The sequence below is a fragment of the Rissa tridactyla genome, chromosome 1 (genome assembly GCF_028500815.1).
Source record: "Rissa tridactyla isolate bRisTri1 chromosome 1, bRisTri1.patW.cur.20221130, whole genome shotgun sequence".
NCBI classification, from domain to species: Eukaryota; Metazoa; Chordata; class Aves; order Charadriiformes; family Laridae; genus Rissa; species Rissa tridactyla.
Window position 1 is genome coordinate 145,911,527 of NC_071466.1, and position 24,980 is coordinate 145,936,506.

The 24,980-nt window shown below is 45.0% G+C and overlaps 1 protein-coding gene across 1 annotated transcript in view; it reads right to left on the reverse strand.

Moving 5' to 3' along the window:
• The window catches only part of ST8SIA1 (ST8 alpha-N-acetyl-neuraminide alpha-2,8-sialyltransferase 1), a 139,154-nt gene extending 114,598 nt beyond the window's left edge, over positions 1 to 24,556 (reverse strand). Inside the window, exon 1 of the mRNA XM_054203851.1 lies at positions 24,264 to 24,556. Coding sequence (XP_054059826.1) covers positions 24,264 to 24,502 — 239 coding nt within the window. The 5' untranslated portion in view covers positions 24,503 to 24,556. The remainder of the gene's footprint in view (positions 1 to 24,263) is intronic.
• Between the last annotated feature and the right edge of the window lie 424 nt (positions 24,557 to 24,980).

Sequence of the window (24,980 nt, forward strand, 5' to 3'; positions counted from 1 at the left end):
GCATTCTCTCTTTGATCAAAACCCTGAATTTTAAGGGAAGTAATTGAAAGGACATACTTTTCTACCACTGTAAACAGACATGATTCTTTTAATAGCATCATATAAATTTATTCCATACCTTCATTAATATTGCAAGCACAAAGGAGGACTGAACTGTGCAACATTTAGATTGTAGAAGTACAGATGAGGCCAAAATTTGCCAGGGACTATCTTTGTTACTGAACAACATTCATCAACTAGAAGAAACCAGGATATTTCTCAGCGAATAGAAGTCTACCTGAACATCTGACAAGCCTGAAGTCTACCTTTCCTCCTACCAATTTTTTTACTTACAAACTGAGCAGATTTGATCTGGAAAGCTATTGAAACACAGTATTGTTAGCCTCATTTCAGAGAAAATACATTTTGATTCATGCAAACTTGCTTCAAACTGCTATGCACAAAGCCTACTTATAAGCTCTGAAACACAAATTAGAACGTATGAGCTATAATGTGTGAATTATAGAGTATGAATTCTAGTACTCGGTCAGATGAAGTTTTTCTAAGACTCTCATACCAGGTGTATAAAGAGCTATGTATAAGGAAACCACCACAAGCTGTGACTTGCAATAGCAAAAACAGCACCGTAGAGCTGCTCTATTACTCACGCGGTAAAATCTGCTGGCATGCAGGATGCCTCCGAGTTGTCTATATTGTTCCCAATGAAGCCTCAACCTCATCCAGGAGAGACAGCAGCGGCAACACGTCATCTCACCTAGGAACTGTGACGACTAGCCACATTCCCTTGAGAAGTGATGAATTTGAGCGTGAGCTGACGGTTTGCGGGCAGCAGCCAGCAGCTCAAGAGAAATGACCTCACGTGACGCTGGAATTCACTGGCACTGCACCAGACTGCTCCTCTGCTCTGATAATTGCCACCACCACCAGCCCCTAAATACGACAACAGTCTTTGAGGGCCCATCCCAGGGAAGACACAGCGTTCATCTTGTTTCATTTACAGTATTTGAAATGTAAACACCTCTATCCAAGTCACTCCAAGAGTAGCAGGGATAGCTTCTTTTAAGATGTGAGTCATCTCAAACTAAACAGACACCCCTTTCCTCCCTAACGACCATAAACAGGCCGACCACCTTAGATGGAGACATGTAGGTTTGGCAGTTTAATTCCAATCCACGAAGCCAGACGGGCCGCTCCAGACCCTAGAAAGCCTATCAAGGCTTCTGCAGTTAATGTGAGCTTGTGAGGGAGGGACTGTAGGTCTTCTGCCTGTCTGCCACATCTCACAGAAGGCTGCTATTTGCCAGCAGCCTCATCTGATGGCCTTCCAGCTCTGCTCATACAGCCCTCACAGTGGGCTGTCAGAAAGGCGAGATGGCGCAACTGCATGAGCTGGTAGTTTCGTCAGAGAGAATTCAGAGGCAAAGGGAAGTGGGGCAGGAGGAACAGATTAATTGCTTTGCATGCTATTCTTCTTTTTTTTTAATCTTTATAAACCTGGCAGGAGGGGAGCAGCTTTCACAGAGATGAGGCTGAATTAATGAATCACTGCCTTGCAAAACAGCAGAACCATCAACTGAGAGAGGAAGTTACAACACACGACAGTGCTGCTGCAGGGGGGGAAAAAATCAGTTGTTCTTAACACTTCCCTCGTTCCTTTCAGCAAAATTGCTGCTTGCTTTGCAGCGCTACAAGCGCAAAGAAATATTCGGCTTCTACAAGGGCACAGGATGGCTGTATTCTTCCAGGAGAAGGAGATTCACTAAAAATAAATTGAGCGGCTCTAATCTTACATTTGAGCTTGTAATATCTAGAGTGATGATACATACCACCTAGATCTAAGCAGTCAATTATCACACTACAGTGACTTCTCCACCTGCTTCTGCAACCCAGATAAAAGCCCTGGAAGTATTACATAAAGCCCCTCACAAAAGTGCCCCCACGCTCCGGTCCAAGAAAGCCCATCGGGAGCTTTTTAGTAATCTGGTCAGTTAAAGTCATGCCCCTCCACAGACGGTGAACCGGACAGCAAAAAAAAAAAAATTAAAAAAAAAAAATATATATATATTTTTTTTTCCCCCATTTCACAGATTTAAACATCATGAAATGCCTAAAAACTCAGACCACAGAAACGGAGAGAGGAATAATCCTCCACTGGTCAGTCTGAGCGCTTTTTGATGCAAAAACCGTAGGTAACCAGCCAGCCGTTGCCTATACACGTGATAGAGACAAGAATATGTGAAAGTATCACATGAACAGGCATGAAAGAGCAATACATTTTCAAAGGCATATGAAGCTTCATGTTTTGCGGGGGGGGAAGCTTTAACCCATCGAAGACATACGAATAGATCTACAACTCAAGGAAAAGAAACTTGTCCCTCTCACTTTTCAGAAACTGTTTCCCACATCTCATAACTGTCAGTTGTTGAGGAGACAGAGCGAGTTTTGCCTGGTCGGGACACATCCATCTGATGCCCTGACAGCCCACAGGAAGAGCTGATCGGCCAAAACAGGAAACCTCGGTTTTGACGTCTCTCTTAGATCCAGCTGCTGTTTTTCATGAAACTTGTAGGAACTGACTACCCTTAAGACTTCTATTGTTCCATCTGATTTGGATGAAATTAGCTAGCGAGACAGATTTCATAAAGGGGGTGGAATTATGATTGAGATTCCAGTCATATATATCACATTTCCTACTGACTGAAAGTGAAAAAAAAAAATCCAATAAATGCCAAATAATGCCTTGGTTTAGCTTTCTTGAAAAGGACACTGACAAAACTGTGCGTCCTTTGTTGCCCCTGTATGCCCAGAATTATACACCAGTTAAGCTGTAATGGCCCGATTTTGGACGAAAGCCATGATTTAATGCACCGTCAAGCACTGACACTGGACTTCACTTACAGTCCGAGTTGTTGCAACCGTCAACATCACTTTTGAAAACTGCTGATGATCAGTTGGCCAAGTATCCAGAGATATTTCTGAACTGAGTTCAGTGATCCTTCCGTGTGCTGACGGATGGCTTCTAACAGATGAAAATGAATGGTAAAATGATCACAGATTAAAACAGAGACATTTACCTGCAACATATCTTGAACTTGCATTTCCGCTGTTTGTGGTTACAAGTTTCATTTTTGAAGCAGTTTTGCTAACGAGTTTTAAATCTTGCCTGAGTACTACGTGCTATAAAATCAGTTTCACTGATGCAAATACTTTGCTAAATGCAGTAAGTGGATTAAAATAAAGGAAAGGCACATCCAATTTGGAACATCTTTTCATTAGAAGCTCCAATTCCAAGTTTTTTTAAGTCTCTTTTCCTCTGGTGAAGTCACAGAAAAAAGTTAAATGGCAATCATCTTGCACTCATCTTTAACTCCATCATATCTGAATTCTGGCTAAGTCGGTTTTACAGACTTACTGAAATCGTAAAGGATCTCACTAGCTCTGAGTTGAAATGAGTCTGCTCTTACAGGGAAGGCCAGCTGACGTGCTTTCACCGGTCACCTCCAAACACCTTTCCCAGGGACAAGAGGCAATATAACCCCCCTCTGTCTTCACAGCTTGCTCTCCTGTAGGCCCAGCAAAAAAAAAAATAAAAAAAAATCAAGTTTATTGTTGATCATCAGGGTATACTCCCGAACTGGGACTCTGGTATGATAAAGCAAAAGCAGAAGCAAACGCTAAGCCTGTTGCTGGACCATAGGAGTTCTTTTTGCAGCTCTCCTATTTCCAATCTCAGTGGCTGAGTGACAGCTATAGGTTGTATTAATTGATTCACGATGCAGGAGCACTTACTGGTTGAAGCCCCATCTTGCACTCATGTAACAGTCTACTGGCATGCTTCAGGTCCCAATGTTCTTCCTAAGACACGCCACCAAAGCCCAGCCACCATGCAGTTAGGCATCCATTTTATGTTGGTCCTCTAGACTTTCCGTGGTCAACAGAAGGACATTTACCCTTCCCTAACACAGTTATCTAAGGCAGAAGAGAGCTGTCAGTAGCTGCAAGTACCTCTGCCTGTTCATTATTTATAGCGGGAGGAAACTATAGTAGGAGTCCTAGCAGAGAAATTTAACTTTTAGAAAGTTAAAGGAAGTGTGATGAACCTCAATCTGCTATATCCGTAGGTGACTATACATCATTAAAATCTGTTGCTTACCCCCTGGCCTAAACAATAGGAACACAATCGCAGGAAAGTGACTTTTTTTTTTTTCTTTCTGAACATATCTCAGTAACAAAAACTGCCGTATACCGCACTCCCTCTAGCACCTCATTAGAAAGGATAAAATGCTGATGCAGAAGTAAACTTTTGCCATTTGCTCTCAACAGTGCTGCCAGCTTACTGACAACTCTATGTAAAATGTCTCTCGCAATTACTTAAAATGTGCTTAGACCTCCACTCCGACCAATGCGCACTACTGCAAAGTAAACTAGCTACTATCTAGCAGGAGGTATGGAAGAGTCCAACAGACATTTTCCCACTTTCCACCCGCATCACCTCATTTCTGAGTCACGCCACTCCTTCACTGGCAACCTAAGCTGAGCCAAGTCCCTTTGGCTAGAGTCACAGCATCAATTCGCTGTTCACCACCACAACTACGCACTTTGATTCCAGGGTGTATAAAACATCAGGAATTTCCTGGGCCAGCCTTAAGTCGCCAGGACCTAAGCACTCCATGTTTCCTCTAAACATGTACTCTGCATTTCTATTAGTCAACTGCTGCTTTCAAAGGACACCCAGAAGCTTATCATCTGAGCTACTCCAGACCGTAAGAGGAGCTGGCAGGATTCCCCTGACCACTTCCCCCAACCAGCTAGAGAGAATTTGCCAGTGTAATCAGGGAACACCAACCTGGCCTTTCAGGACAAATATTCCCATGCTGCTGAAAGCACAGTTTCCAAAACTCACAATTCCAAAGCTCCCAGAATTTCACAGGCACATCACTACATCTTGCCAGGCCTCTGAAACAGTCCTTAGCAGAATCCAAACAGCTTCGGCCATCAAGGTCATCACATATTTAGAAGTCCAGCTTCCAACTCATTGCACGCTATTTTGCCATTACCATTAAACAACTGATATTTGGCAGCACTCACTGCGAACACAGAGTTCCACGGCACACCACAATTTTTTAGTCGTTTGGGTTTGGTTTTGAGGGTTTGGGGGTGGGGAGGATGCCTCATCAGGCATAGAAGCAGCCGCAGAAGCAGAAACCAGGCAGCTGCTTAGCAGTGAAAACAAGAGGTGGGAAGGAAACAGGAACCACATTCGAGTCTATCCTAACCTAACTCGTATGCTGCGCCTTGCTCTGTGCTGCTGGGAATAGGTCAGGAATGCAAAACCCCCATTACCCAGAGCAATCAAAGAGCTTCTCTGGGGATAAACATGATTTACGTACTAAGCTCTTGTAGGCCTGAAATCCTGGGGGGAAAAAAAAAAAAAAAAAAAAGCAACATATCCAACTTCACCCCCCTGTCAAGTCTAGTGGCCTTTAACAAGTTAACACTAAATGTGAGAGAAGAATTCCTAAAAGCCTGTCAAACACAAAACGGTAGCAACTACTACATGCTATGACTCCTACCTAAGTTTGCCAAGATGTTTATTTTCCATCTACCTCTCCTGCCTCTGCCATCTGCCGGACCTGCTCCCAGCTATACAATCACACCTCCTCTGCACAGGCACACACGCCGAGCAGGTGGTTTTGGGAAACCCTAGGGTTCCAGCGCTGCAAAACAGCCTCCCTACAGCTACGGGAAACGTTCCTGTCAGAATTCAGTTCCAGGGTTTTACTTCCCCCCGGCTTTCTGCTCCACTGGTTGAGAGCTTTCCATCCTTCTTAGACTTCTTTATTCCCAAAAGCCCAGTTACAGGATCCATTAGAGTTCAGGTAGTAAACAGGTGAACTGCTGCTGTTTAGATAGCTGTCTGGCGTACTACAGCAATGCAAAACATGTTATCTTGTAATGCCCGCAAGAACTATATATAGTGCAACATTATGAAATTCTAAATAAAAGCGAAACATCAAGCGTTTGACATATACAGCCACACATATCACAGGAAACTATTTTTGCTTGAAGGACTGCTGAAATCCTACATTTAATTAGCTGCTGTGCTCTAGTTTTCACAGACTACCCATAATCCAAACAAATCTAAACAATAAAAAAATACTGGAACTAGGTTCTGAAAAGGGAGTTTATAAACCGGCAGTTGCAAACAAGATGTAAAACTCACAGCCGTGTAAAGTCTCTGAGGCTGGCATGTCCAAGCAATCCCACTGAACAGGAAAGGGGGAGAGGATTATGCAAACTCTACACAGCCGGAGCTCCAACAACCAGAGCCCCTCTCCATAGCAAACAGGCAGCAAGCTGGAGCGTAGTGCATCTACTCAGACCTTCTGCCGTCATCTCACACTTACACTGGGTAAGTTACTCATCTTACACTGGGTAACCACCACCATGGGAAACAATTTCAAGACAGCAGTCTTGAAATAGTTTAAGCACTGTCACGTAGCACTCTTCTGCCCAAGGGAGGGAACGTCTTCCCGTTTCCCATCCACCTTCTGCCTCTCATACTCACCTCCAGCTGCTGGTGGTCTTGAACAACTCCCCGTGTCTCCTACATACAAATCAGTAACCCGAGTTTGCTTTCACTCAGGCATCCACGTTGCCAGTGCCAGAAGAGTGAGGCACAGTGCTGGTAAGAGAAACCTCCTTTAAACAACTCTAGATGACAAACTCTTGGTCTAAGAGACTTAACGTCTCCCTGGCATCTACACGAAGGGCAACACAGAGTGATGCAAGCAACTTGGGAGATTTCTGGAGTGTGCCAAGGATAATTTTTGATACAGGTATCAATGGGCCAGCTTACGTCTGGACCTACTATTGACCAACAAGGAAACACTGTTTGGGGATGTGGTAATCAATAGCAACCTTGGCCCATGAAACAGTGGCGTTCCAGATCCTGAGGGGAGTGAGGAAGGAGAGTGGCAGATTCTATAATGTATTGATTGATATTGAACTCATCAGTTTGGACTGGAGGTAGCTCATAATCATTTATGAGTATTGTGGAAACTACATGTCAAAACCAAGGGTCCCATAGCAGTCACACGGAGCTGAGACAGTCCGTGGCCCAAACAGATGGTCACCCAGGACACTCTCTCTTTCTGACCCCTTCCTCCCCAGCGTGCCAGGGCAGCACTGGATTGATTTCATCATGAACCAACAATAGACTCTGGTACAGGAGTTTGTGGTTTTTCTTCCTGCTGCTGAGTGAACATGAGAAATGTATCCTGTCAGGCAGATAAATGTTAGTCTCCGTGACCAGCATCAGAAAACTTTCACGCTCACACCCATCAGATGTTTACTGCACAAAGTTAACCCAGCATTTGCCTTCTCGGATGCTTAATGACATTCGGAGCTCCCCAGCCTGGAACTAGCTGATGAAAATTCATATAGCATTTGAAAGCATCCAGCAAACGGGCAGTCCAACTGGCAGCTTTTTAGGTCTCAAACTCATCTTGAAAATTCACCTTGCAGCTCAAGAATGCATGACAAGTTATAGAGCTATATTTAATCATGGGATTGTCCTTCAGTTGGTCTATCTACTCATCTCAAGAAAGTCAAGCAGATAATTATTTAGAAAGAATAATCATATTTTAGAAAGAATAATCATATTTCAGAAATAATAACTGAAGAATTTTAAAGAGCAATAATTCAGTTTTCACAGTAATTAAACAGTTTACTACAGGGCTAAAGATGAGCGATTTAGTTTTCAGCAGCATGATGACATTTTGTTTTCTGGTACAATGTTACAGTTTAAAAATAAACCAGATAAATAAGCAAATTAGTACAAAAAGAGTATACCAGACGAAGAGGAAATATATTTTTAAGTGATTAAGCAGCAATCTAAGAATGAGACATATATATTTAAGAACTAACCATTCTGAGAACACCTGCATTTCCTAAATTAAACATAATGAAGGTTAAGAAGGGACTGATTGTTTATGTATGCACCAAGAATATGAGAGGTTGTTATAATTAACAACAGTAATTTTGAATGAGGTATTAAATTAAGTTACTGAAGGGTGAGCCTCATAACTATAAGAATCTGAGACACGGATTCATTTGGGAGATTATACTACATATCCCTATCTATTGCATGACTTTCTCTGCAACATTTGGTGCCAGCCCTTGACAGAGGTAGGAAACTAAACTAAATGGACCTGATCTAGTAATCTGTCCTACTAAAGACGTTTCTGTGTTCTTATTCACTGTAATAGAAGTCTGTTATCAATTGATTTATGCTGCACACTTCTCACAAATCTGCCCTGCAGATCCCCACAGGGTGTATTTTCACAGCACTGGAAAGCAGGTATATTTGGGGCAGAAGCTAGATGATGAAAACGTTGCAAAATGAGAGAGAGAGAGAGAGAGAGAATACCTAAGACACAGAATTCCACCGCTTTCCACTCTGCCTCCTGCTCGGTGAGATCAGTTTGGAGAAGGTGCTGGCATTTGACAACCAGAAGTGCAGAAGCCCCCACAAATCCCTCGTCTTCCCAGAGCTGTTCCACAGTTTGAAACCAAAACTAGTCAAGTGCAGGTGGCCAAGGAATTCTGAAGTATCTCAATATCCTCAGCACAATGCAGTTTTGAGACCCACATTATCCAGGCATCAATGTAATGCCAACCATGCATACAACACTACTAGAACACCAAGTGAGAGGTCACCTTAGCAGAAATTTTATGGGTGGCATCTGAAGAGAATAGAGAGTGCCTCAGTTTTAAAGTCTCACCTCAAAACCGTAGTAACCAACCCCAGTTTTAGATATGAGAAGTCAAAGAATTGCCCGTTGTAATTCATTATCCCTAAGCATGAGCTGCTGGTGTCCCAGAGGACAGTCTAAACCTCAGCAAACATAAAGTTCACTAGATGCCAAGTCTGTGGATTGTCTAGTTGGCAACATGCAATCACAGAATGAAAAAAACAGAGCAACAAATGTTGTTTTCCTGTCTTATTGCTAACCATATGGACATTTTCCCTACCACAGCTCTTAAGTAGGACAGGTACCAGAGATAGCTGCAGTGAGTGGGCTGTACTCCACATATTTCATCATCTACTTCCAAATCTCACCACTTTAACAGTCATCTCTAGAGCAAAATGACTCCCATTCCTCCTATCTCGTGGCATGAAAATGCCCTCTCCTATTACAGTTTCATAGCTTTATACCTCACAAAGACCGTTGAAACTGGACCCTTGATTTACTCAAGTGATCTGCTTCCATCTGATACTTGATCTTCTTAACTGAGATTATAACTTAACCCATGTTGTTTTAATTAATTGTTACCTCCTGGGGTTATCTTGCCTAACTAACTGAGCTGTTCTTAAATTGTCCACTTCACTGCATGTTTCATTCTTAATTGATTGCCCTTCTGCTTTATCCGCATATTTGCTCTCAAATTTCCTAACTACAGTCTTTCTTTCTCAGTTACACTGCTTCACATAAATGCTTCTTTACTTTATTCTCTGCTTCTAATGTTTCTTCTTCTTCAATGCCCTTGCTATTACAAACTACTTGCCTCTGTTGTGGTAAACCCTACCAATCTTCCACCTCCCTTTCAACCTCCCAGTGCCCCTCGACCTCACCACCTTACCATCACCCCCTCCCACCCTGCCCTCCAAGCACATATATTTTCTTTCCTTCTAAAGTACCCCACTCCACAATCCCTTCCTCTCATCTGGCAAGAGGGTTCTTACGCGTTTCCCAATAGAAAACTCGGTTTTCAAGTAAGAATAACACTATATGAAGGAAGACATCCTGTCCCTGAGAACAGCCAGCAGCCAGGACAAGGCTAACGCAGGGAGGGGAGAAGGAATATTGTACGTGGTCTGTCACAGGCAGGCGAGAGCACACTCTTGTCCTTGAGAATACGTGACTTTGTCTGCTCCCGGCTCAACGGCTCGCTATAGTTTATGGTTTGCACTGAGCTTGGGAGTCCTGCTGGGAGCAGAAAAGAGGTCTGGCAGCAGTGGGAAGCTGCCTGCCCTCAGTCACAAAGAGGAGGCTGTTCCCCGCTGAGCAGGCTGGCCTGGCCCAAAAAGGCTGAAGAAGCCAGAGAGCCAGCAAGCAACTCTGAGGGCACCTCGGAGATATATTTTAAATCGTCAAACAAAGCGTAAGTGAGGGCACTGGCTGACATACCCGTCCCGTCCACCTCGCAGACTTCTGAATTTGTTGGTTAACTTCAGCAACATTTGAATAGGGAGGAGGGAAAGTACCAAATATGATTAAGATCCTACAAGTTTTGTGAAAACTTGGGTAGAAAGGAGACCCAGATTTATAAGCCCCATGCCGTCAGAGCTGGGCACCCTGCCCCAGTGCAGACGGCAGCTCTGTCAGCACCCACTGCCTCTCGCTTCGCTCCATGGTCACGTCACAGGGGACAACAGGAGCTGAGGGAACTGGGACACAAACGGAGCCTAATTAGCGCTGCTATTTATAGAACAACTTACTCTTTAAAGTGGGAAGAGCCGCTGGTGACAACACAGGTAGGTTTGGAGTTGATCCAAAGCATTAAGGTAATCCGCTTCAGAAACACCGGGGCACACATTATTCTTGAGCCGGCGCGCCTGCAATGTCACCTGTGAGTAAGCTCTCCAGGGATGGCATCCACAGCCACCACCTGGCCTCCAGGCAGGGAGGGATGTGAGGGTCTGATGAGGGAAAGGAAGTAAGAAACCCTAAGAGTACCTCCCCACCGGCACAGCAGTAACATTTCTTTCCCTTCCTAACGCTGGGAGGGTCCAGGTACTATGGCTTAAGACAGCAATGGATCCCTCCAGCAAAGAGCCGCAAGAACAGCACAGGCACCGGTGTTCAGAGGAGGCTCTGGTAAGCAGAGAGGACGCTACAGCAACACCGGCTGTAGAGAGTAACTTTGAGTAGAGTCTTCAAGTATTGTTTCAGTTCAAAATAAATGGACGGGTGGACCAGTGCCGGTTTGCCATCAAGACCCTCAAGGTTATACAAACACTGATAATCAAAGAAAGAAATGTTAGTTAATACTCTTTTGAGAGGAAGCGTACCAGTTTCCTCAGGGGAAGGACAAGCCCAGAGTACCCAAACTACTTTTCATTGTGAATCAACTTTCTTAAGTTTTATGGTCTTTTACAATATCAATATTTAAAAGATGCCGCTAAAAAGAGTGAGCAAAATTCTTAAACAAACCTTCAAGCAATTAATGCAAGAAATCTGCTAAGTACGAGGATGAAAGTAAAAAATTCATTAAATAAATCATTCAACCTACTTAGTGCTTCAACTAAGCATCTTATGATAGGCCTATTGCCTGAAAGTTGGCTTAAAAGTACTTTTAAATCACGTTCATGCGCTCGATGCCTAGTCCAGAGCCAGTGTGTTTTGGGAGATTTTCCTCCTTGATACATTCAACCCAGTTACTTTAGAGCCAAAAAGTTGATAATGAAATGACAAAACCTAGCTATTTATTCATTAAACTTGTTGAAAGCTAATCTGTTCTTAATGACCAAACTGTTTAAGATATACCTGTAGACTGGGGACATTTCATGAGTGGAAACAATTTACTTCTCAGGGCTTTTAGGATTTCTTTTTAGTTTCTCTAAGGCAAAATAAGTTATCATTCTTAAATGGCAAGGAGTCAGCGTCTCACAGGACAGACTGCAGAGAGCCACACAAGACACCGACTGAAACCAAACGATTAAGTCAAATTTGGGAAAGAACTTATTAAACTCTACAGTCCTGAGCAAGCTCATATTCATCTAGGCTGGCCTGTGATTTCAGGTGAAAGCACACTACGCACATGCTCCGTGTTACGCTACAGAGAAGACAGCCCGCAGCCCGCTGGAAACCCCACCAGCCCATTTGCCCTCATGCCAGCGGAGGTAACTTTGCTTTTCCCCATGATGCAAATCTCCTGTTCCACGGCAGAAGAGAAAGCAGAATTTGTACTAAACTTATAAAACCAACTGACAGTATAACTACTCAGGCCCGCCAGTACATTTTTCCACAGATTAGGTGGGGAAGAACAACAAACTCAACCCTCTTAGTACAAGACTTTCACTAGCAATGGCCTGTTTGACAAGTGAAGCACAAAACAGATTTTTTTAAAACAAAATAAGAGAAAGCACTATGTTCACTCATCAAAGACCCAAGGCAAAAATAAACATGTTATCACATGCTGGGCCCATTAGCATTTACTGAACTACACTAGATAAGTGTTTTCACTTGTTCTGTTGTCTAAACAGAACTATCAAAACACATGATTTCTCTAATGATAGGTTTACTTTTTTGTTGTTGTTACCATTTTTGGATCAGCTAGCTCAAGTTCCACACTCTGCCATTCCCTTCTGGATATGCTTAAACATTTAAAGGCAATGACTGGAGTGGGATAGAAAGAATAAATATGTCATGTGCATTTTTACTGCTTCATCCAACTGGGCATACTAAACCCTGGAGATGTTCAGCATTTGTCCATAAGGCTCAGCAAGTGTGTTTGCGCTAGATGCTTGCTGGGTGCCAAGACAAAATGTTCAATTAATAGTATGACCTACAAATGAATGCCCAGATTGGTTTTGTTTCTCCTATTCCCTTCACTGTTGCAGTTTCCTTCCTTAAAAAAAAAAATGCATCTAATTATAGGCTGATATATAATTCTCACTATAGCAATCCCTAGCATTTAAAAATCAGGAGTCAGGCCCCCAAAATTATGATTAAGGCACAGAAATTAGGCATCTGAAAAACAACAACCCACAATGGAGCTTTATTTGCCTTTTGGGCCGCCATTCATGTTTTCAAGCCCTTTACTTTAGCTATGAGGACTAAAAAAATTCCTTCTTCGTTTTTATTCCACGAAATCAAGGCTACCACACTTTCACCTGATTGCAGGAGCTGGCATGACTATCACAAGGGTGGGCAACAGCAGACTCTGCAGCATTCCCCAAGTTACGTTAACTGCCCCTAACTGCAAGCGTACATAGCTCAGCATCTGTTCCTGCTTTGCTCGGGGAGAGGAGTAACCATCGCCAAGCCAGGTGAAACTTCTCAAGCGGACATCCCCAGGACTGCTGAGCCTCGGAGCTCCGGAGCTTGAAAACAGTCAGAGGGGTCATGGCCCTTGGCAATAGGTCTCCTAATACTCCTAAATTAAGACCCTCACGGTGGTAAATTTTAAACTCCTCTCCAAGAACCAAGGAATAGCTGTGGCTGAAGTATAAGCTTTCTGAGAACTTACAGGAGAGCTATCTGGTTTACAGATAACTCTTCAGAAGTGCAGGACAGGCATCTGCAGACAGTTTCTCATCCCGTATTTCTTAATACCATAAAAATTACCGACGTCTAGTAAAAAGCAAATAAAAATTAAATCCAGAACGTATTTCTTTCAAAGTTATTTTCCACTCAAACTGGGTTGCAATCAACTGCTCCAGCACGGCCCATGATCTTTCTGTGCACTTCACAGGCCCTTCCACAGCAGTTTTTTCCCTCCTTGCTAGAAAAGCATTTTTCCCCTCTTTTTCCTGCCCAAGACACTACTTACTTTCATCGAAGATTCTCCTTACTTGTTCACCTCCCTTTTAAAACTTTCTTTGTTCTGACTTTTCTGGAAATGTTGTTGCTCTGCAGAAACATCTGGATCCCACAGAAACACACAGCTTTCCACTGATGCAAGCTCTTTAGCTCTATATATGCCCACACAGGCTTATTCAAGCATTAGCGTGAACTTCAGGCATCTTGGTAGTTCACTCACATATTTCAGAAATTACTATCCTCGTGATATCCATCAAACATATATATACGTACTGCCCTAGACTCCCCACTCCCCGTAAACATTTGGAAAGCCTTAACCCATGTCAGGCAGTAGCACGCATCGCAAAGAATCCTACATAAACATGACGCAGAAGCATCCTCCGAGCTTCGGACCTGCCCCCCACCTCACTGATCTCACTGCACTGCTCTTATCCATTCCTGGGCTTAAGCGCTGCGGGAAGAAACAAGCCAACACTTTCCCAGCTTCACAGCCCTTTGCGCCTGCTCCCTCTTCACTTGTTTTCGGGGTCGGCAATTGCAGAAGTTGCTGTGTCACTAGAGCACTGCCCTCCTAGAGCAGCAATCTGAGGGAGGCGAGGAAAGGCAAGGGGAGCCCTGCACGCCGCTGCACGAGCACTGCTACAATCTATCTCCAAGCAAGCTGCAGTAAGAGACCTCTCCCCATCATTCCCATTCTTGTCTGATCCAACAGCACTCCTCCGCTATTGCTTCATGAATATTGCATTACCTTTCTATCCCATATTATGGCCATACTCTATACGGAAGTATTCTCCTGCCTTTTACATTGCCATTAAGTAGTAAATGGCACAACACGGGAGACTGCAAAGAGTCTGAACCTTGCTCAGACAAATAAGAACCTAATGTCGCTGGCGTGGATGGACAGTAAAATTACCCATAAACAAGCAAGGGTAATCTAAAGGTTACAACCTAAACATTACACTTCCAACTACTTAGGGATGTCTACTGCAGCCCTCACTGCTGCAGTCCAGTGACAGAGCCCGCAGATCTTGCAGCTCCCACCCTTCTTGAGGCTCCCAGCTTTCTTGCTCCTACCAAGCTTTCACACAACCCAGAGACTCAACAAAGTCGATGGCTCCCCTGGGTCAGGTTCACCATGAGAGAACACGAAGGCCAACTGAAAAGATGCTTCACGAAAAAAAAGGTAATAAATACTCACGCTCAACTCCCCAACTAGCCTCATACCTCCTTTCTCTTCTCTGCCTCCTTGCCTTTCTCCATGTCCTAATTTCCCCCCATTCCACACAAGCAGCTCTCACTGTGCTACAAGCTGCCACTCGCCAAAAACCATTTCACTCTCCGGCTCCTACAAGCTGCAGTCTTGAGGAGCACCTGAGGATGACACGGAGGTGCGGCCATGTGTGTAGGGGACCGAAACACCCCTGTGCTGTGGGGTGAGTGGGTCCGAGACACAGGGCAATGCTGTAGGGCCCGAAGCACAACGCCACGTGAGGCACCACAGGAGGCATTAGGGAACACCGCTGCTTGGGGGCTGCCAGCAAATGCAACGTGGCAGTATGAAGCTGGGGGGTGCGCTGCTGACCGGCAGCGTTGCTCAGTAAGTGAGAGAGATGACTGAACGCTCTAGACACATCTTGGGGGGGGAGGAAAATGCACGTACCAGGCAGCTGAGCTGGGCAATGACAGCAAACAGCACACAAACTCTACAATGGCTGTGTTTTTGCTCCCCAGATGGGACTTTGACTAAGACAAATGGAAAGAACAGGGAACAAAGAACAGCTAAAGGAGAAGGACAATGGTTAAAGCAAGCAGTCACTTAGCCCAGAGAATAAAAAGTGTGGTCAAAAGTAGAGAATTTCATCATTAGCTGAAGATTCATTCTTTGGCTTCTTTATTAATCTTGGGCTCTGGTTAATCCTTTCCTGTGTTTTTCCCAACAAAGGCACGCGTCTGACTCCACATGCGTGCTTTTAAATACTGAGCCAGGCAAAGTGTACAACCTATTACAAATGGTAAGATACCAACATTTAAATACTGGTGCGGACTTGTGACAAATGTAAGAGTGAAACATAATTAAAGTATTTACCCATCAGTAAATAAGTTTATTGACATTTAGAAAAAAGAAGACCATGCAAGCATTGCTAACATTGCAACTCATCAGGGAAAACAAAGTAAAATTGTGAGTTTAAATTCAGGAACAGGGATTCATTTCTCAAGCAAAAACTATATATGGAATAAAGACCTATTCTATTCCCTTTTAAAAAGATGAATGCTCCAGTGGAAGCCACAGAAAGAACACAAAAATTTACACAAAAGCATTAGGCACTTTACAGGTAGTAAGCTGGTACCTCTAGGTACCAGTAGCAGAAGGACCAGTACCCACCAAACCCTCGGCACAAGTATTTTGATCGTTCTTCCAGTGAATATTCAGGTGGCCTGCCACTAGCAAATAGCCCAGGTATTTCTTCGCATTAAAAATTGTACTAACAGAGGGAAAACCCAGTCCCTTAATCAAACTTCCTCATCTGCATAGCTGGTGTAAATCTCACTACACGCATTCTTGGACTGAACGTACTTCAGAGCGTGGAATGTCTCTCTACAAGCTTATGGCACAGTATAAATGGTAGTTTCTGTACAGACTGGTAATTATCCACAGGACTCCCTACTGACTTCAGTGGTGATCTAGAGCTGAAGCTCAGTTACAAAAGATAACCATGGCATGGAGACACCATTTTCTTAACTTCCTTTAAAACTTTATTTCCTTTTCGCTGTATAAAAGTAACTGGGGAACCAGAATCAAGTCTCCCCGACAGTCAAAAGTAAAAAGATTCAAACATAGCTGAGTAACTTGAGAGTCTCCATTCCACTTGCCATCAAGCCTAAGTCTTATCGACTCTCCCTGAGGGAGGCAGGCATCAGTGAGCCTTGGATTCGGCATCACCCCCTCGTTGCATATTTGAGTGCTTTTTGGGCTGGTTCTCAACTCTTGTGGTACTTCTGAGTACTACCTAGAGCAGTAGATACTTCATCGCCCTGCGCTGGGACATACTGTACCGCGGGACTGACAGCGCGAGTGGAACACTGGATATAGTAGAAACGCCAAACCTTGCAGTAAATAAAATAGCATTACCAGAGCTGACATTTGGCCAAGACAGAGTACGTCATAGGAAAACATTAAAATTTTTTCCGGGGTGGGGGGGAACGTTTTGTTTGTTTGTCTTTCATCTTTGACAGGAAATACAAAGCCGTTACTCCTCTATTACAGCAACGGCCACTCCAGGCATTCCAGAAATAGGGAGAGCAAGTTTTCCCACAGGAAAGCATGCAAGACAGCTGATCTGTTTTCCTGGCACTCCTTAAAATATAGGCGAGCTATACAGCAGCTTTTAAATTAAAGCTGGCTGTGCATCCTCAGAGCAGAGGAGGCCTGATAAGTAGAGACTTTATCTTGCTACTACATTAAGCCGAAGCCTGTGGTTTACCTGGGAATCCTGATAGGCGACTACTGGCATGTCAAGGATGGAAAACGACAGATGCCCCGAGCATCAGTAGGAGCTGCAGGGCTCTGAAGAAGGTGACTGGCAACTCAGTAGGGGAGGGAGATAAAGGAGTATATAGTTTCACAAGAGTTCTTTACGTCACAGCTATGGATGCTGATTGGATAATCATAAAAGGAGCCATCTAAAGAGTCTGGGCATCCCTTGAAAGCTGAGGAGGACGTCAAGCAGCTTAAGAATGGGAACAGACTGAAGAAGAAACGGAGAGGGGGGGAAAAAGAAAAAAGAAAAAAAAAAAGATAAACAAAATGGTTGTTCAGGAAATTACATGATGCTTACAGCAAACATGGAAGACAAAATAAGTTAACCATTTCTATTCAGCTATTTCTAGCATTGTAGCCTCATTGTAGCCACATCTCCATTTGAAAAGAGAATCTTTAAACCAAGAAATACAGGAGGGCATTTTCAAGGCAGATGGAACAGGAGAAGTTGAAATAATTCAATCTGTTGATTTAATGCAACAACAAAAAACCCCACCACCCTGCTGGCCAGAAAATGTTTTATAACAATCTAGTTTCACAGCCTTCTTTTTTTTCCCCAAACGGAGCAGTGGGAAAGTGCCCTCCGGAATCCTGGTTAAAGCCAGGATGTTGTTCTCCACAGCATAATTCACCTTGCTAAAAATTTGAAATACCACTAAGGTCAAGGCAACAGGCATAGCTCCTTCATGAAGCTCAGAGCTTCCGCAATAATTACTTTACAAAGACTTTGCTAGGGTTAAGTGACTCATCGGTGCCATGTCCCATCCCACCCTCTGTTTATCTGATCAGTTTAGATTCCAAGACCTGGGAGAAAAATTGTCTCTGGTCTTCTATATGTAAAAATTGTGGCGCGACAACACCTGAATCTCCACTGAGGCTTGCAAATACTACATAATATGGATTAATTAATGTGCTTCAGTATTAATTTAACTGCATGCCGCTATGTTAAAATTATTTAACATTAGGGGCAATTTTCTTGCATTTTGGGAACTACATGCAGCATACAGAAAAAGATCAATATATATACACAGATTTAAAGTTAAGTATTTTTTAGTTCTTAGAAAACTGGAACAACAGAAGACTGCAGTCCAAACAGCCTCCTCAGTTCAGTGGGGTTCATCCTCACTGGGAGAGGATAAATTCTAAAGGAGGAAAGACAATTCATTTTCCATGCATTTACCTAGTAGGAACTGGCCTCAAAAATAGGTCTTTTTATATATATTACTGAACACGCATCGAATGGGAGCAACACTCTTGGCTGCTCTGAAGATGAAAATTATGAGTAGAGGAATAAATCACCAGTTACTATGTTGTATGGATGATTCAGTGCCCACTCCATCCACTTTAAGGCAGAAAAAAGGAAAGCACAGATGTGAAAATACGTACATCCAGCAGTGCCTGCGTATGTAAATACCAGACTTTCGGGGCCCTAGTTGGGTAACCTAAATTCCAGTAAAGTCTGTGTTCCTCCTGTTCCCCAGTGGCTGGCTCTGGGCCTTTGGATGCTCCCGGTTAACAGGAAAAGAGCCTCAGGGAGTTGGCTACACCCTACTGTAAGTGCTGGCAGCACTGGAGTTTTCACAAATTCAAAGTAACGCAGCAATCCAAAACTTTGCAAGAGCAGATACTAGAAACAGGGCTCTCGACTGTCTGTTTCGTGAGGGAGATGGAATCAAAGCCTGTAAGAAAACACTACTTAGGGGCAAGGAAGGAGGATACCATGAGCTGGAACTCAGGAATTTAAGTCAATTCCTATCTTGCCGCCACAGCTCTCATCTGCAAAGAAGCCATGAGCTAACTCAGATAATTCTCATTGTTTTCATGCAATTTAGGTATCCAAAGACACCTAGAGACCTCGAAGATATGGAGCCAGATCTCTCTACGGCTTGCTTTCTTCATCACAGCCTCCAAATAATAAAATAGAATACGAACATTTCTTTCCTCTCACTTTTAACCTGCTCTTCAAATTGTACCTCTTCACCAAAACAACTTCCCATCTCAGCTGGAGACACCAAGAAACTACAAATTACAAATACCCAATCATCACCAATTCAGCAAATACAACCGAAAAAAAGTCATTTGAAATGTTAAAAACTGAGTTTAAAACACAGCCAGGCAGTAGTGACATCTACTCAGGAGAGCAAAATGAGCTGGATCTGGCCACTGACAACGCACAGTATTTGAGCATATCTGACGGTTTCAGAGCAGGGCTTCATGGGCCACGTAGGAAGAACTAATCTAATCCAGCATCTCCCAGCTCTAATCCTAACTCCACTCTTCACATGCCTCAGTGAAAGAAGCAGGAATAGTTCAGTATTTGATAAAGCTGTTTAAGCAGGGCAAAACTCTTATCTCGTCAACCTGGACAACATGACATTTCATCTGAGATTTTCCTTGAAATACCCCAGTAAGCATTGCAACACCCATGTAATTTGCAAAGCTCACATCAAAAGAGAAGGAAAAAAAGCCACCTGGACTAAAAACTCTCGCTGACTTGGCAATGGCATTTGTCTTATGCAGATGGGGAAATGACCTGAAATTCTAGTTCTGTGTTAATACAATCTAGAATGAAACATGATTTGCACAAGGGGATGTTCTTCGGCGCCTGTTGTGATTGCATTCTAGGTACAGACTTTTAACAGCTGGCAGAGAGCGGCTGGCAGAGAAGGTTACATGGGAAGACCCCCTCCTGCACGGCGCGTAGCAGCAACAGAGCGTTATTTTTGCAAGGCATGGGAAAGCTAACAGTAGAAGAGGCTTCACACAGTCTGTCCACATCCACACTTCAAGCACCAGAGTTTACCACGTCTGGGTATTCTGTCCCGTTCAGCCGCTGACCCTGTTGTGTGATTTCAGGCTAGTATCTTCTCTGTCCCTGGACAAGAGGTCAAACCTGACGAAAAAGGAGTGGGGAAGCCACCTGCCAAGATAAGCACGGCTGCTTTGGCTCTAGGGATGGAGGGGACAGCACTGGGGAGCAAAGACCCAGTTGTAGCAGATACTTTGGACTGGAGGCAGGTCACAAACAGCAAGTTCACAGGAGACATCTGCCACCAGTTCAACCAAGCCACCCCCAAAATAAACCCTGGGTGACCTTTCAACATCACACAAAACTGATGCAGCAGAAGCAAGAAGACAATCTGAATCTCCAGGGTAGCCTTTCGGTTGCCTTGCAGATGAGATTGTCCCATCTCTTTCTGAAGAACCTCTAACCTAAGTCACTGATCGCCATCGAACCCTTTTGGTGGGAGTCCTGACAGACAAAAGCCCACTGCCCCCCACAGGTGTACTCACTCCCCAGGGGAGATCCACCCCGGGAAACAAGCGGAAGCGCCAGATAAACACACAGCGCTTGGGATTTGTGGTTGTATGGAGCTTGTAAAGTGGATGAAAAGATCCAGGTCTGCCTTTAATCAACTGCAATCATATTAAATAAAATCATCCTAAAGGTGTTATTGTACGTCATTTACTTGACTAATAACAAAGAGCAATTAACAACATTTTTTGCCTAAATAATTTAAGCAGCACTAGGCCCTTAAAAAAACCCTACGCAATCCAATCTGTAAGAACAATTAGGGCGCAATAACATTAACCACCTCAGAGGATGATAAGCCATTATACCGTAGGTAAATTAGATACGTTAGCCATTAGTGACTCTAATGACAGTCTCACTCCTATTCTGACCACTTTGTAGTTCGAGATCAAGCAGTTTACCATCTGACTGACAGACTATTATTCAGCATTTGTCAGAGAGATGTTTCCACAGCAGAGAGTTTGACTGCCCTCAGCCACTAGTGTCTTGAAATTTAAAGGACGCTAATAGCGATAGCTTGCTGGTAGGCTGCGCTCAACTCCAAATGCCCAGAATTTGGGGACTTTAAACAGTCTGTTCAACTGAGGAAAGGATTTGGACTAAGAGCTCTTTTAGTAATCTCAATTGTATCTTCGGGATTTTCAGCATCTGTCCTTCCATCCAACAACCCAGGCAGCTCTTGCAGAGACACCCACTACGCTGCTGGCAGCGGGGCTCAGCGCACTCCCCATGCCAGGATTACTCAGGGAAGCCGGATACGGAGAGTCAAGGCTGAGAGCAGGCTTTAAACACGGACTCACACCGGAGTCGAAGGCTTGATCCTCCTCATTTTGTTACTCCCACAAACTGTCCTTACTCACAGCCGCAGTAAGGCAACACACAACCCAAAAGCAGCAACCCGTGGCTATTTACGAGGATTCTTATATTTGAAAACCGATTCTGCAAATCCATATTCAAACACAAAACCCTCATGTAAACCATCCCACAAGCTCCAGGACACCCTGGGTTCTTGCATAAGCAAAAGTTTACCCGAGTCAGATCTTCACAGGATTTTTCTGGCTGTACAGAGAGGAGGAGGAAGGAGCAGTGGAGATTCAGGAGTTACTGGCACTCGGCTGCCAGGGTTCAACCCAAATCACCCCAGACATTTTTGTTACTTACTGAACTTAAGTTGTCTTTGATCCAGGTACAGAAGGCAAAGAGGGAAACAGCACTTCTGAGGTTTGAAAAGTATATTTTGATCAAGTTAATTACTCCAGGGACAATAATCTACTTCAACAATAGGCAGTCCAGTGAGTTTATAGGAGGAGAAAGATATAAAACCATCAGATGTTTTCTCTGCATAGCAAGGACTTGGTTATTCAAACACCTCTACAGTACTACAAATGCCACCATATTATACCAAGCAGTAATTTGAAAGCTTGCGTTTTCTCAAATAGATTTTTAGCACAGATAAATTTAAATTTATTCATCAAAACTGAGTAAAACCAAAACCATCTGGCAACCAGGATGTGGCAGGAGGGCTAGGGAGACTGGCAATTAACGTCGTTCTTAAAGAACAATATATTAATAATATATTAAAACTCACTTAATATTAGGCTATTATGGAAAGCTGTGTTACTTCGAAGTCCACACGCAGGATTTCTGTGATGCCTCCTTCCCAATTAAAAGAGAGACCCGCACTCAGGAGCGGTAGGCACTGAAACTTGGAGCTTTTACCAGCGCTCTTGCATAGAGACGGCAGGACTGTGGCAAAGAGCGGGACATTGTTTCTGTTAATCACCTCACAATATACAGCAGCTTACCTGACACAGACTTCAATTTCATAATCTTCTACCAACACAAAGAGAAGCAAATGTACGCAGCAAAAAGGGAGTTCTACGTCACAATTATTTGACTATTATGGTATGCTCACTACATATCTGCAGTGTACATTTCCGCTTAAAAACTTCACGTTTTGAAGCAGACTGATTTAAAGCTCATTGTATTTAGCGCTGCACCGACTCATCAAGAGACACAGACAAGAAACAATAGCTCCTTTTATTGCAAGAGACTCTCTTCAATAGCATCTCTGAGATAATCACTATGCTTAGGGAGTGGAAAAACATATGGGCAAGTAGAATAGTTGACGAGCTACACAGTTTTTTTGTTACTAAACCATGTGGTGGAAACGGTCTAAAAACTGTTTTTTAAACTGAAGCTGCTGCAGCATTATCCATCTTCAAGCAACACTTTGTTTACAAACGTGAAAAATAATGCATCAAATGCTTCCCTACATCACCTATCAGGGTAATTTTTTAAAAATCCGGATTCATCGACCCCCAAAAAGTGGGAATCTGTGGCACAAGAGGATTAAGATGATTTAGTATCCGAGAAGATCAACGTAGTTTCTAGTGTTAGTTAAGTGTTTTAGGAAAAGTACCTTACATCTGTACCTTATTGCTAGCTCTGTATTAAAGGGAGGACTTCTTCCAGGCCTACCCAATGAGATGATTTTAACACATGTTCGCTTATCACCTCTCGTTGCTTCTACTTCCTGCAAGCTTCAGTGACTAAAGGAAATGAAGAACTGTAAAGTTTCTGTTATCCCAGCAGACAAGATATTAAGCAATCCCATGCCGGCTCCAGTTCACGACAAACGCAAGTTGAGTTGCATTCAAAAATATTGAAGAACATCAAATAAAGCTGTACACTACTTTAAAAAAAAAAAAAAAGGAAAGAAGTCCCTTGGAATTTGCATTTACTCCAGAAAAAAAAGGCCTTTTTGTGGGCAGTTTGATTACCACTCACTGATCTTTCATGTGCTACTTAAGAGGATAGGGAGAAAACCCAGCTTCTCTCCAGGAAAGAGAGGGAAATCGGCCTCTCTTTGAACTGTCTATATTTTACCCAGGCACGAGAGAAATTTTCGAGGGGATGCAAATCTCCACTGCATATGCTTTTAAGCCAGGGGTCATTCAAAAAACCTAACCACTGCAGGGACCTGGTTCTCCACCATTACCAGATGTGGCACCCTGACTGCAACATTTCTCCTCTCCTGTGCAGCTGGAGAAGGTGAAAAGGTCTCTGAGGACTATCGCCATTACCCAGCCGCATCAAAGGAAAAGAAGATAAAAAAGGTGCCTTTTCACGTGGTTTCTATAATAAACTGCAGACAGGCAAGGACCAGCGCGGAGCTTCCAAAGTGTTCCTCAGAGCGAGGATGCTGACAGATGCTGACAAGAACGAACATCCACCCAGACCTCCCCGTGTGCTTCCCAGGGAGATCCTACAAGCCCAGCTTTTCCCTGGCAGCAGGCGGGCACCCACAGTCGTTAAGCGAAGCCAGGCTCCCCAGCCCCTTGCTTTGTTATCAGCCAGAGGGGCTGCTGGTGCAGCCGTCAGCCAGGAAGCCAGAAGCATCCTATTGTGCAAGGCAACGCGGCGTGCCTCAGAAACCTCAGACCTCCTTGGAAAGGCATCCAAGATGGGTTTATTTCCCTACGAAGAGAAATAAGCCTCCATTCCCGACGCCGAGCCCCTTCTCCTCCCCGCAGCAAACAGAGCCACCCAAAAAAGTTTTGCTGGGCAAGAGGGGCCCTGCCTGCCCCTCGCCCGCTGGGGAAAAAAACAAAAACAGAAACAGAAACAACAAAAAAAGACCAACAAAAAACCAACAAAGGGTCAGGTAGGGGAAAAAAAAATAAAGTTCGGGGCTTGGCGGGGTGGGGAGAGCGCCCGGCTGAGCTGCTCGGCCCCGGCTGTCCGTCCGTCCGTCCGTCCCCGGCTCCTCGTCCCCGCCTGTCCGCCCGTCCCCGGCCGCCCGTTCCCCGGCTCCCCGCCCGCCCGTCCCCGGCTGCCCTTGGGCCGCGCACGGCGCTACCTGAACAGGGCGACCGCAGTCTGGTTCCTCCTCCACGCCTTGCCCTGCTGCAGCAGCACCCCCTGCACGATCTCCTTCTCGTCGGGCAGCCGGTAGACGGGGAAGACGTAGAGCCAGCAGAGGACGAAGACGCCCAGGGCGCTGGCCCCCACGGGCAGGCGGGTGCGCGGCCACTTCCACGCCAGCCCCGCCATCCTCCTCCCGCAGCGCCGCCGCGGTGCCGGGCCGGGCTCCGGCATCAGGCCCCTGCCATGCGGCGCCGGCGGGCGGGGGGCCCGCCTCAGCCCCGCCGCCGCCCGCGCCCTAAACCCGGCGGCCCGCCCGCCTCCCGCGGCCCGCCGCCATCGCCGCCCAGCCGGCCGGGGGGCAGCCGGGCCCCGCCGACGTCGGGTCTCCTGCCGGGGCTGGTGCCGCTGCGCCGCGGCTGGCTCCTCTCTCGGCGGTGGCGGCTGCCGCCCTTCCTCACAGTCATTTGGTCCCTCGCTTTCCCCGCCAGACGATGCCCCGCCGCTCCCCGCCCTCCCTCCCTCCGCCTCCCGCCGTGCCCCCTCGCTCGCTGGCTGGCTGGCTGGCTCCCCCTCGCCCGCCGCCGCGCTGCGGACGGACCCGGTAAATTTCCACCCCGCCCCGGGGCGCGGGGTGCCCCGGCCCCCGCCGCCGGCGAAGGAAGGGAGGGAGGGAGGGAGGCAGGGGAACGGCGGCCGGAGAGCCGGCTGC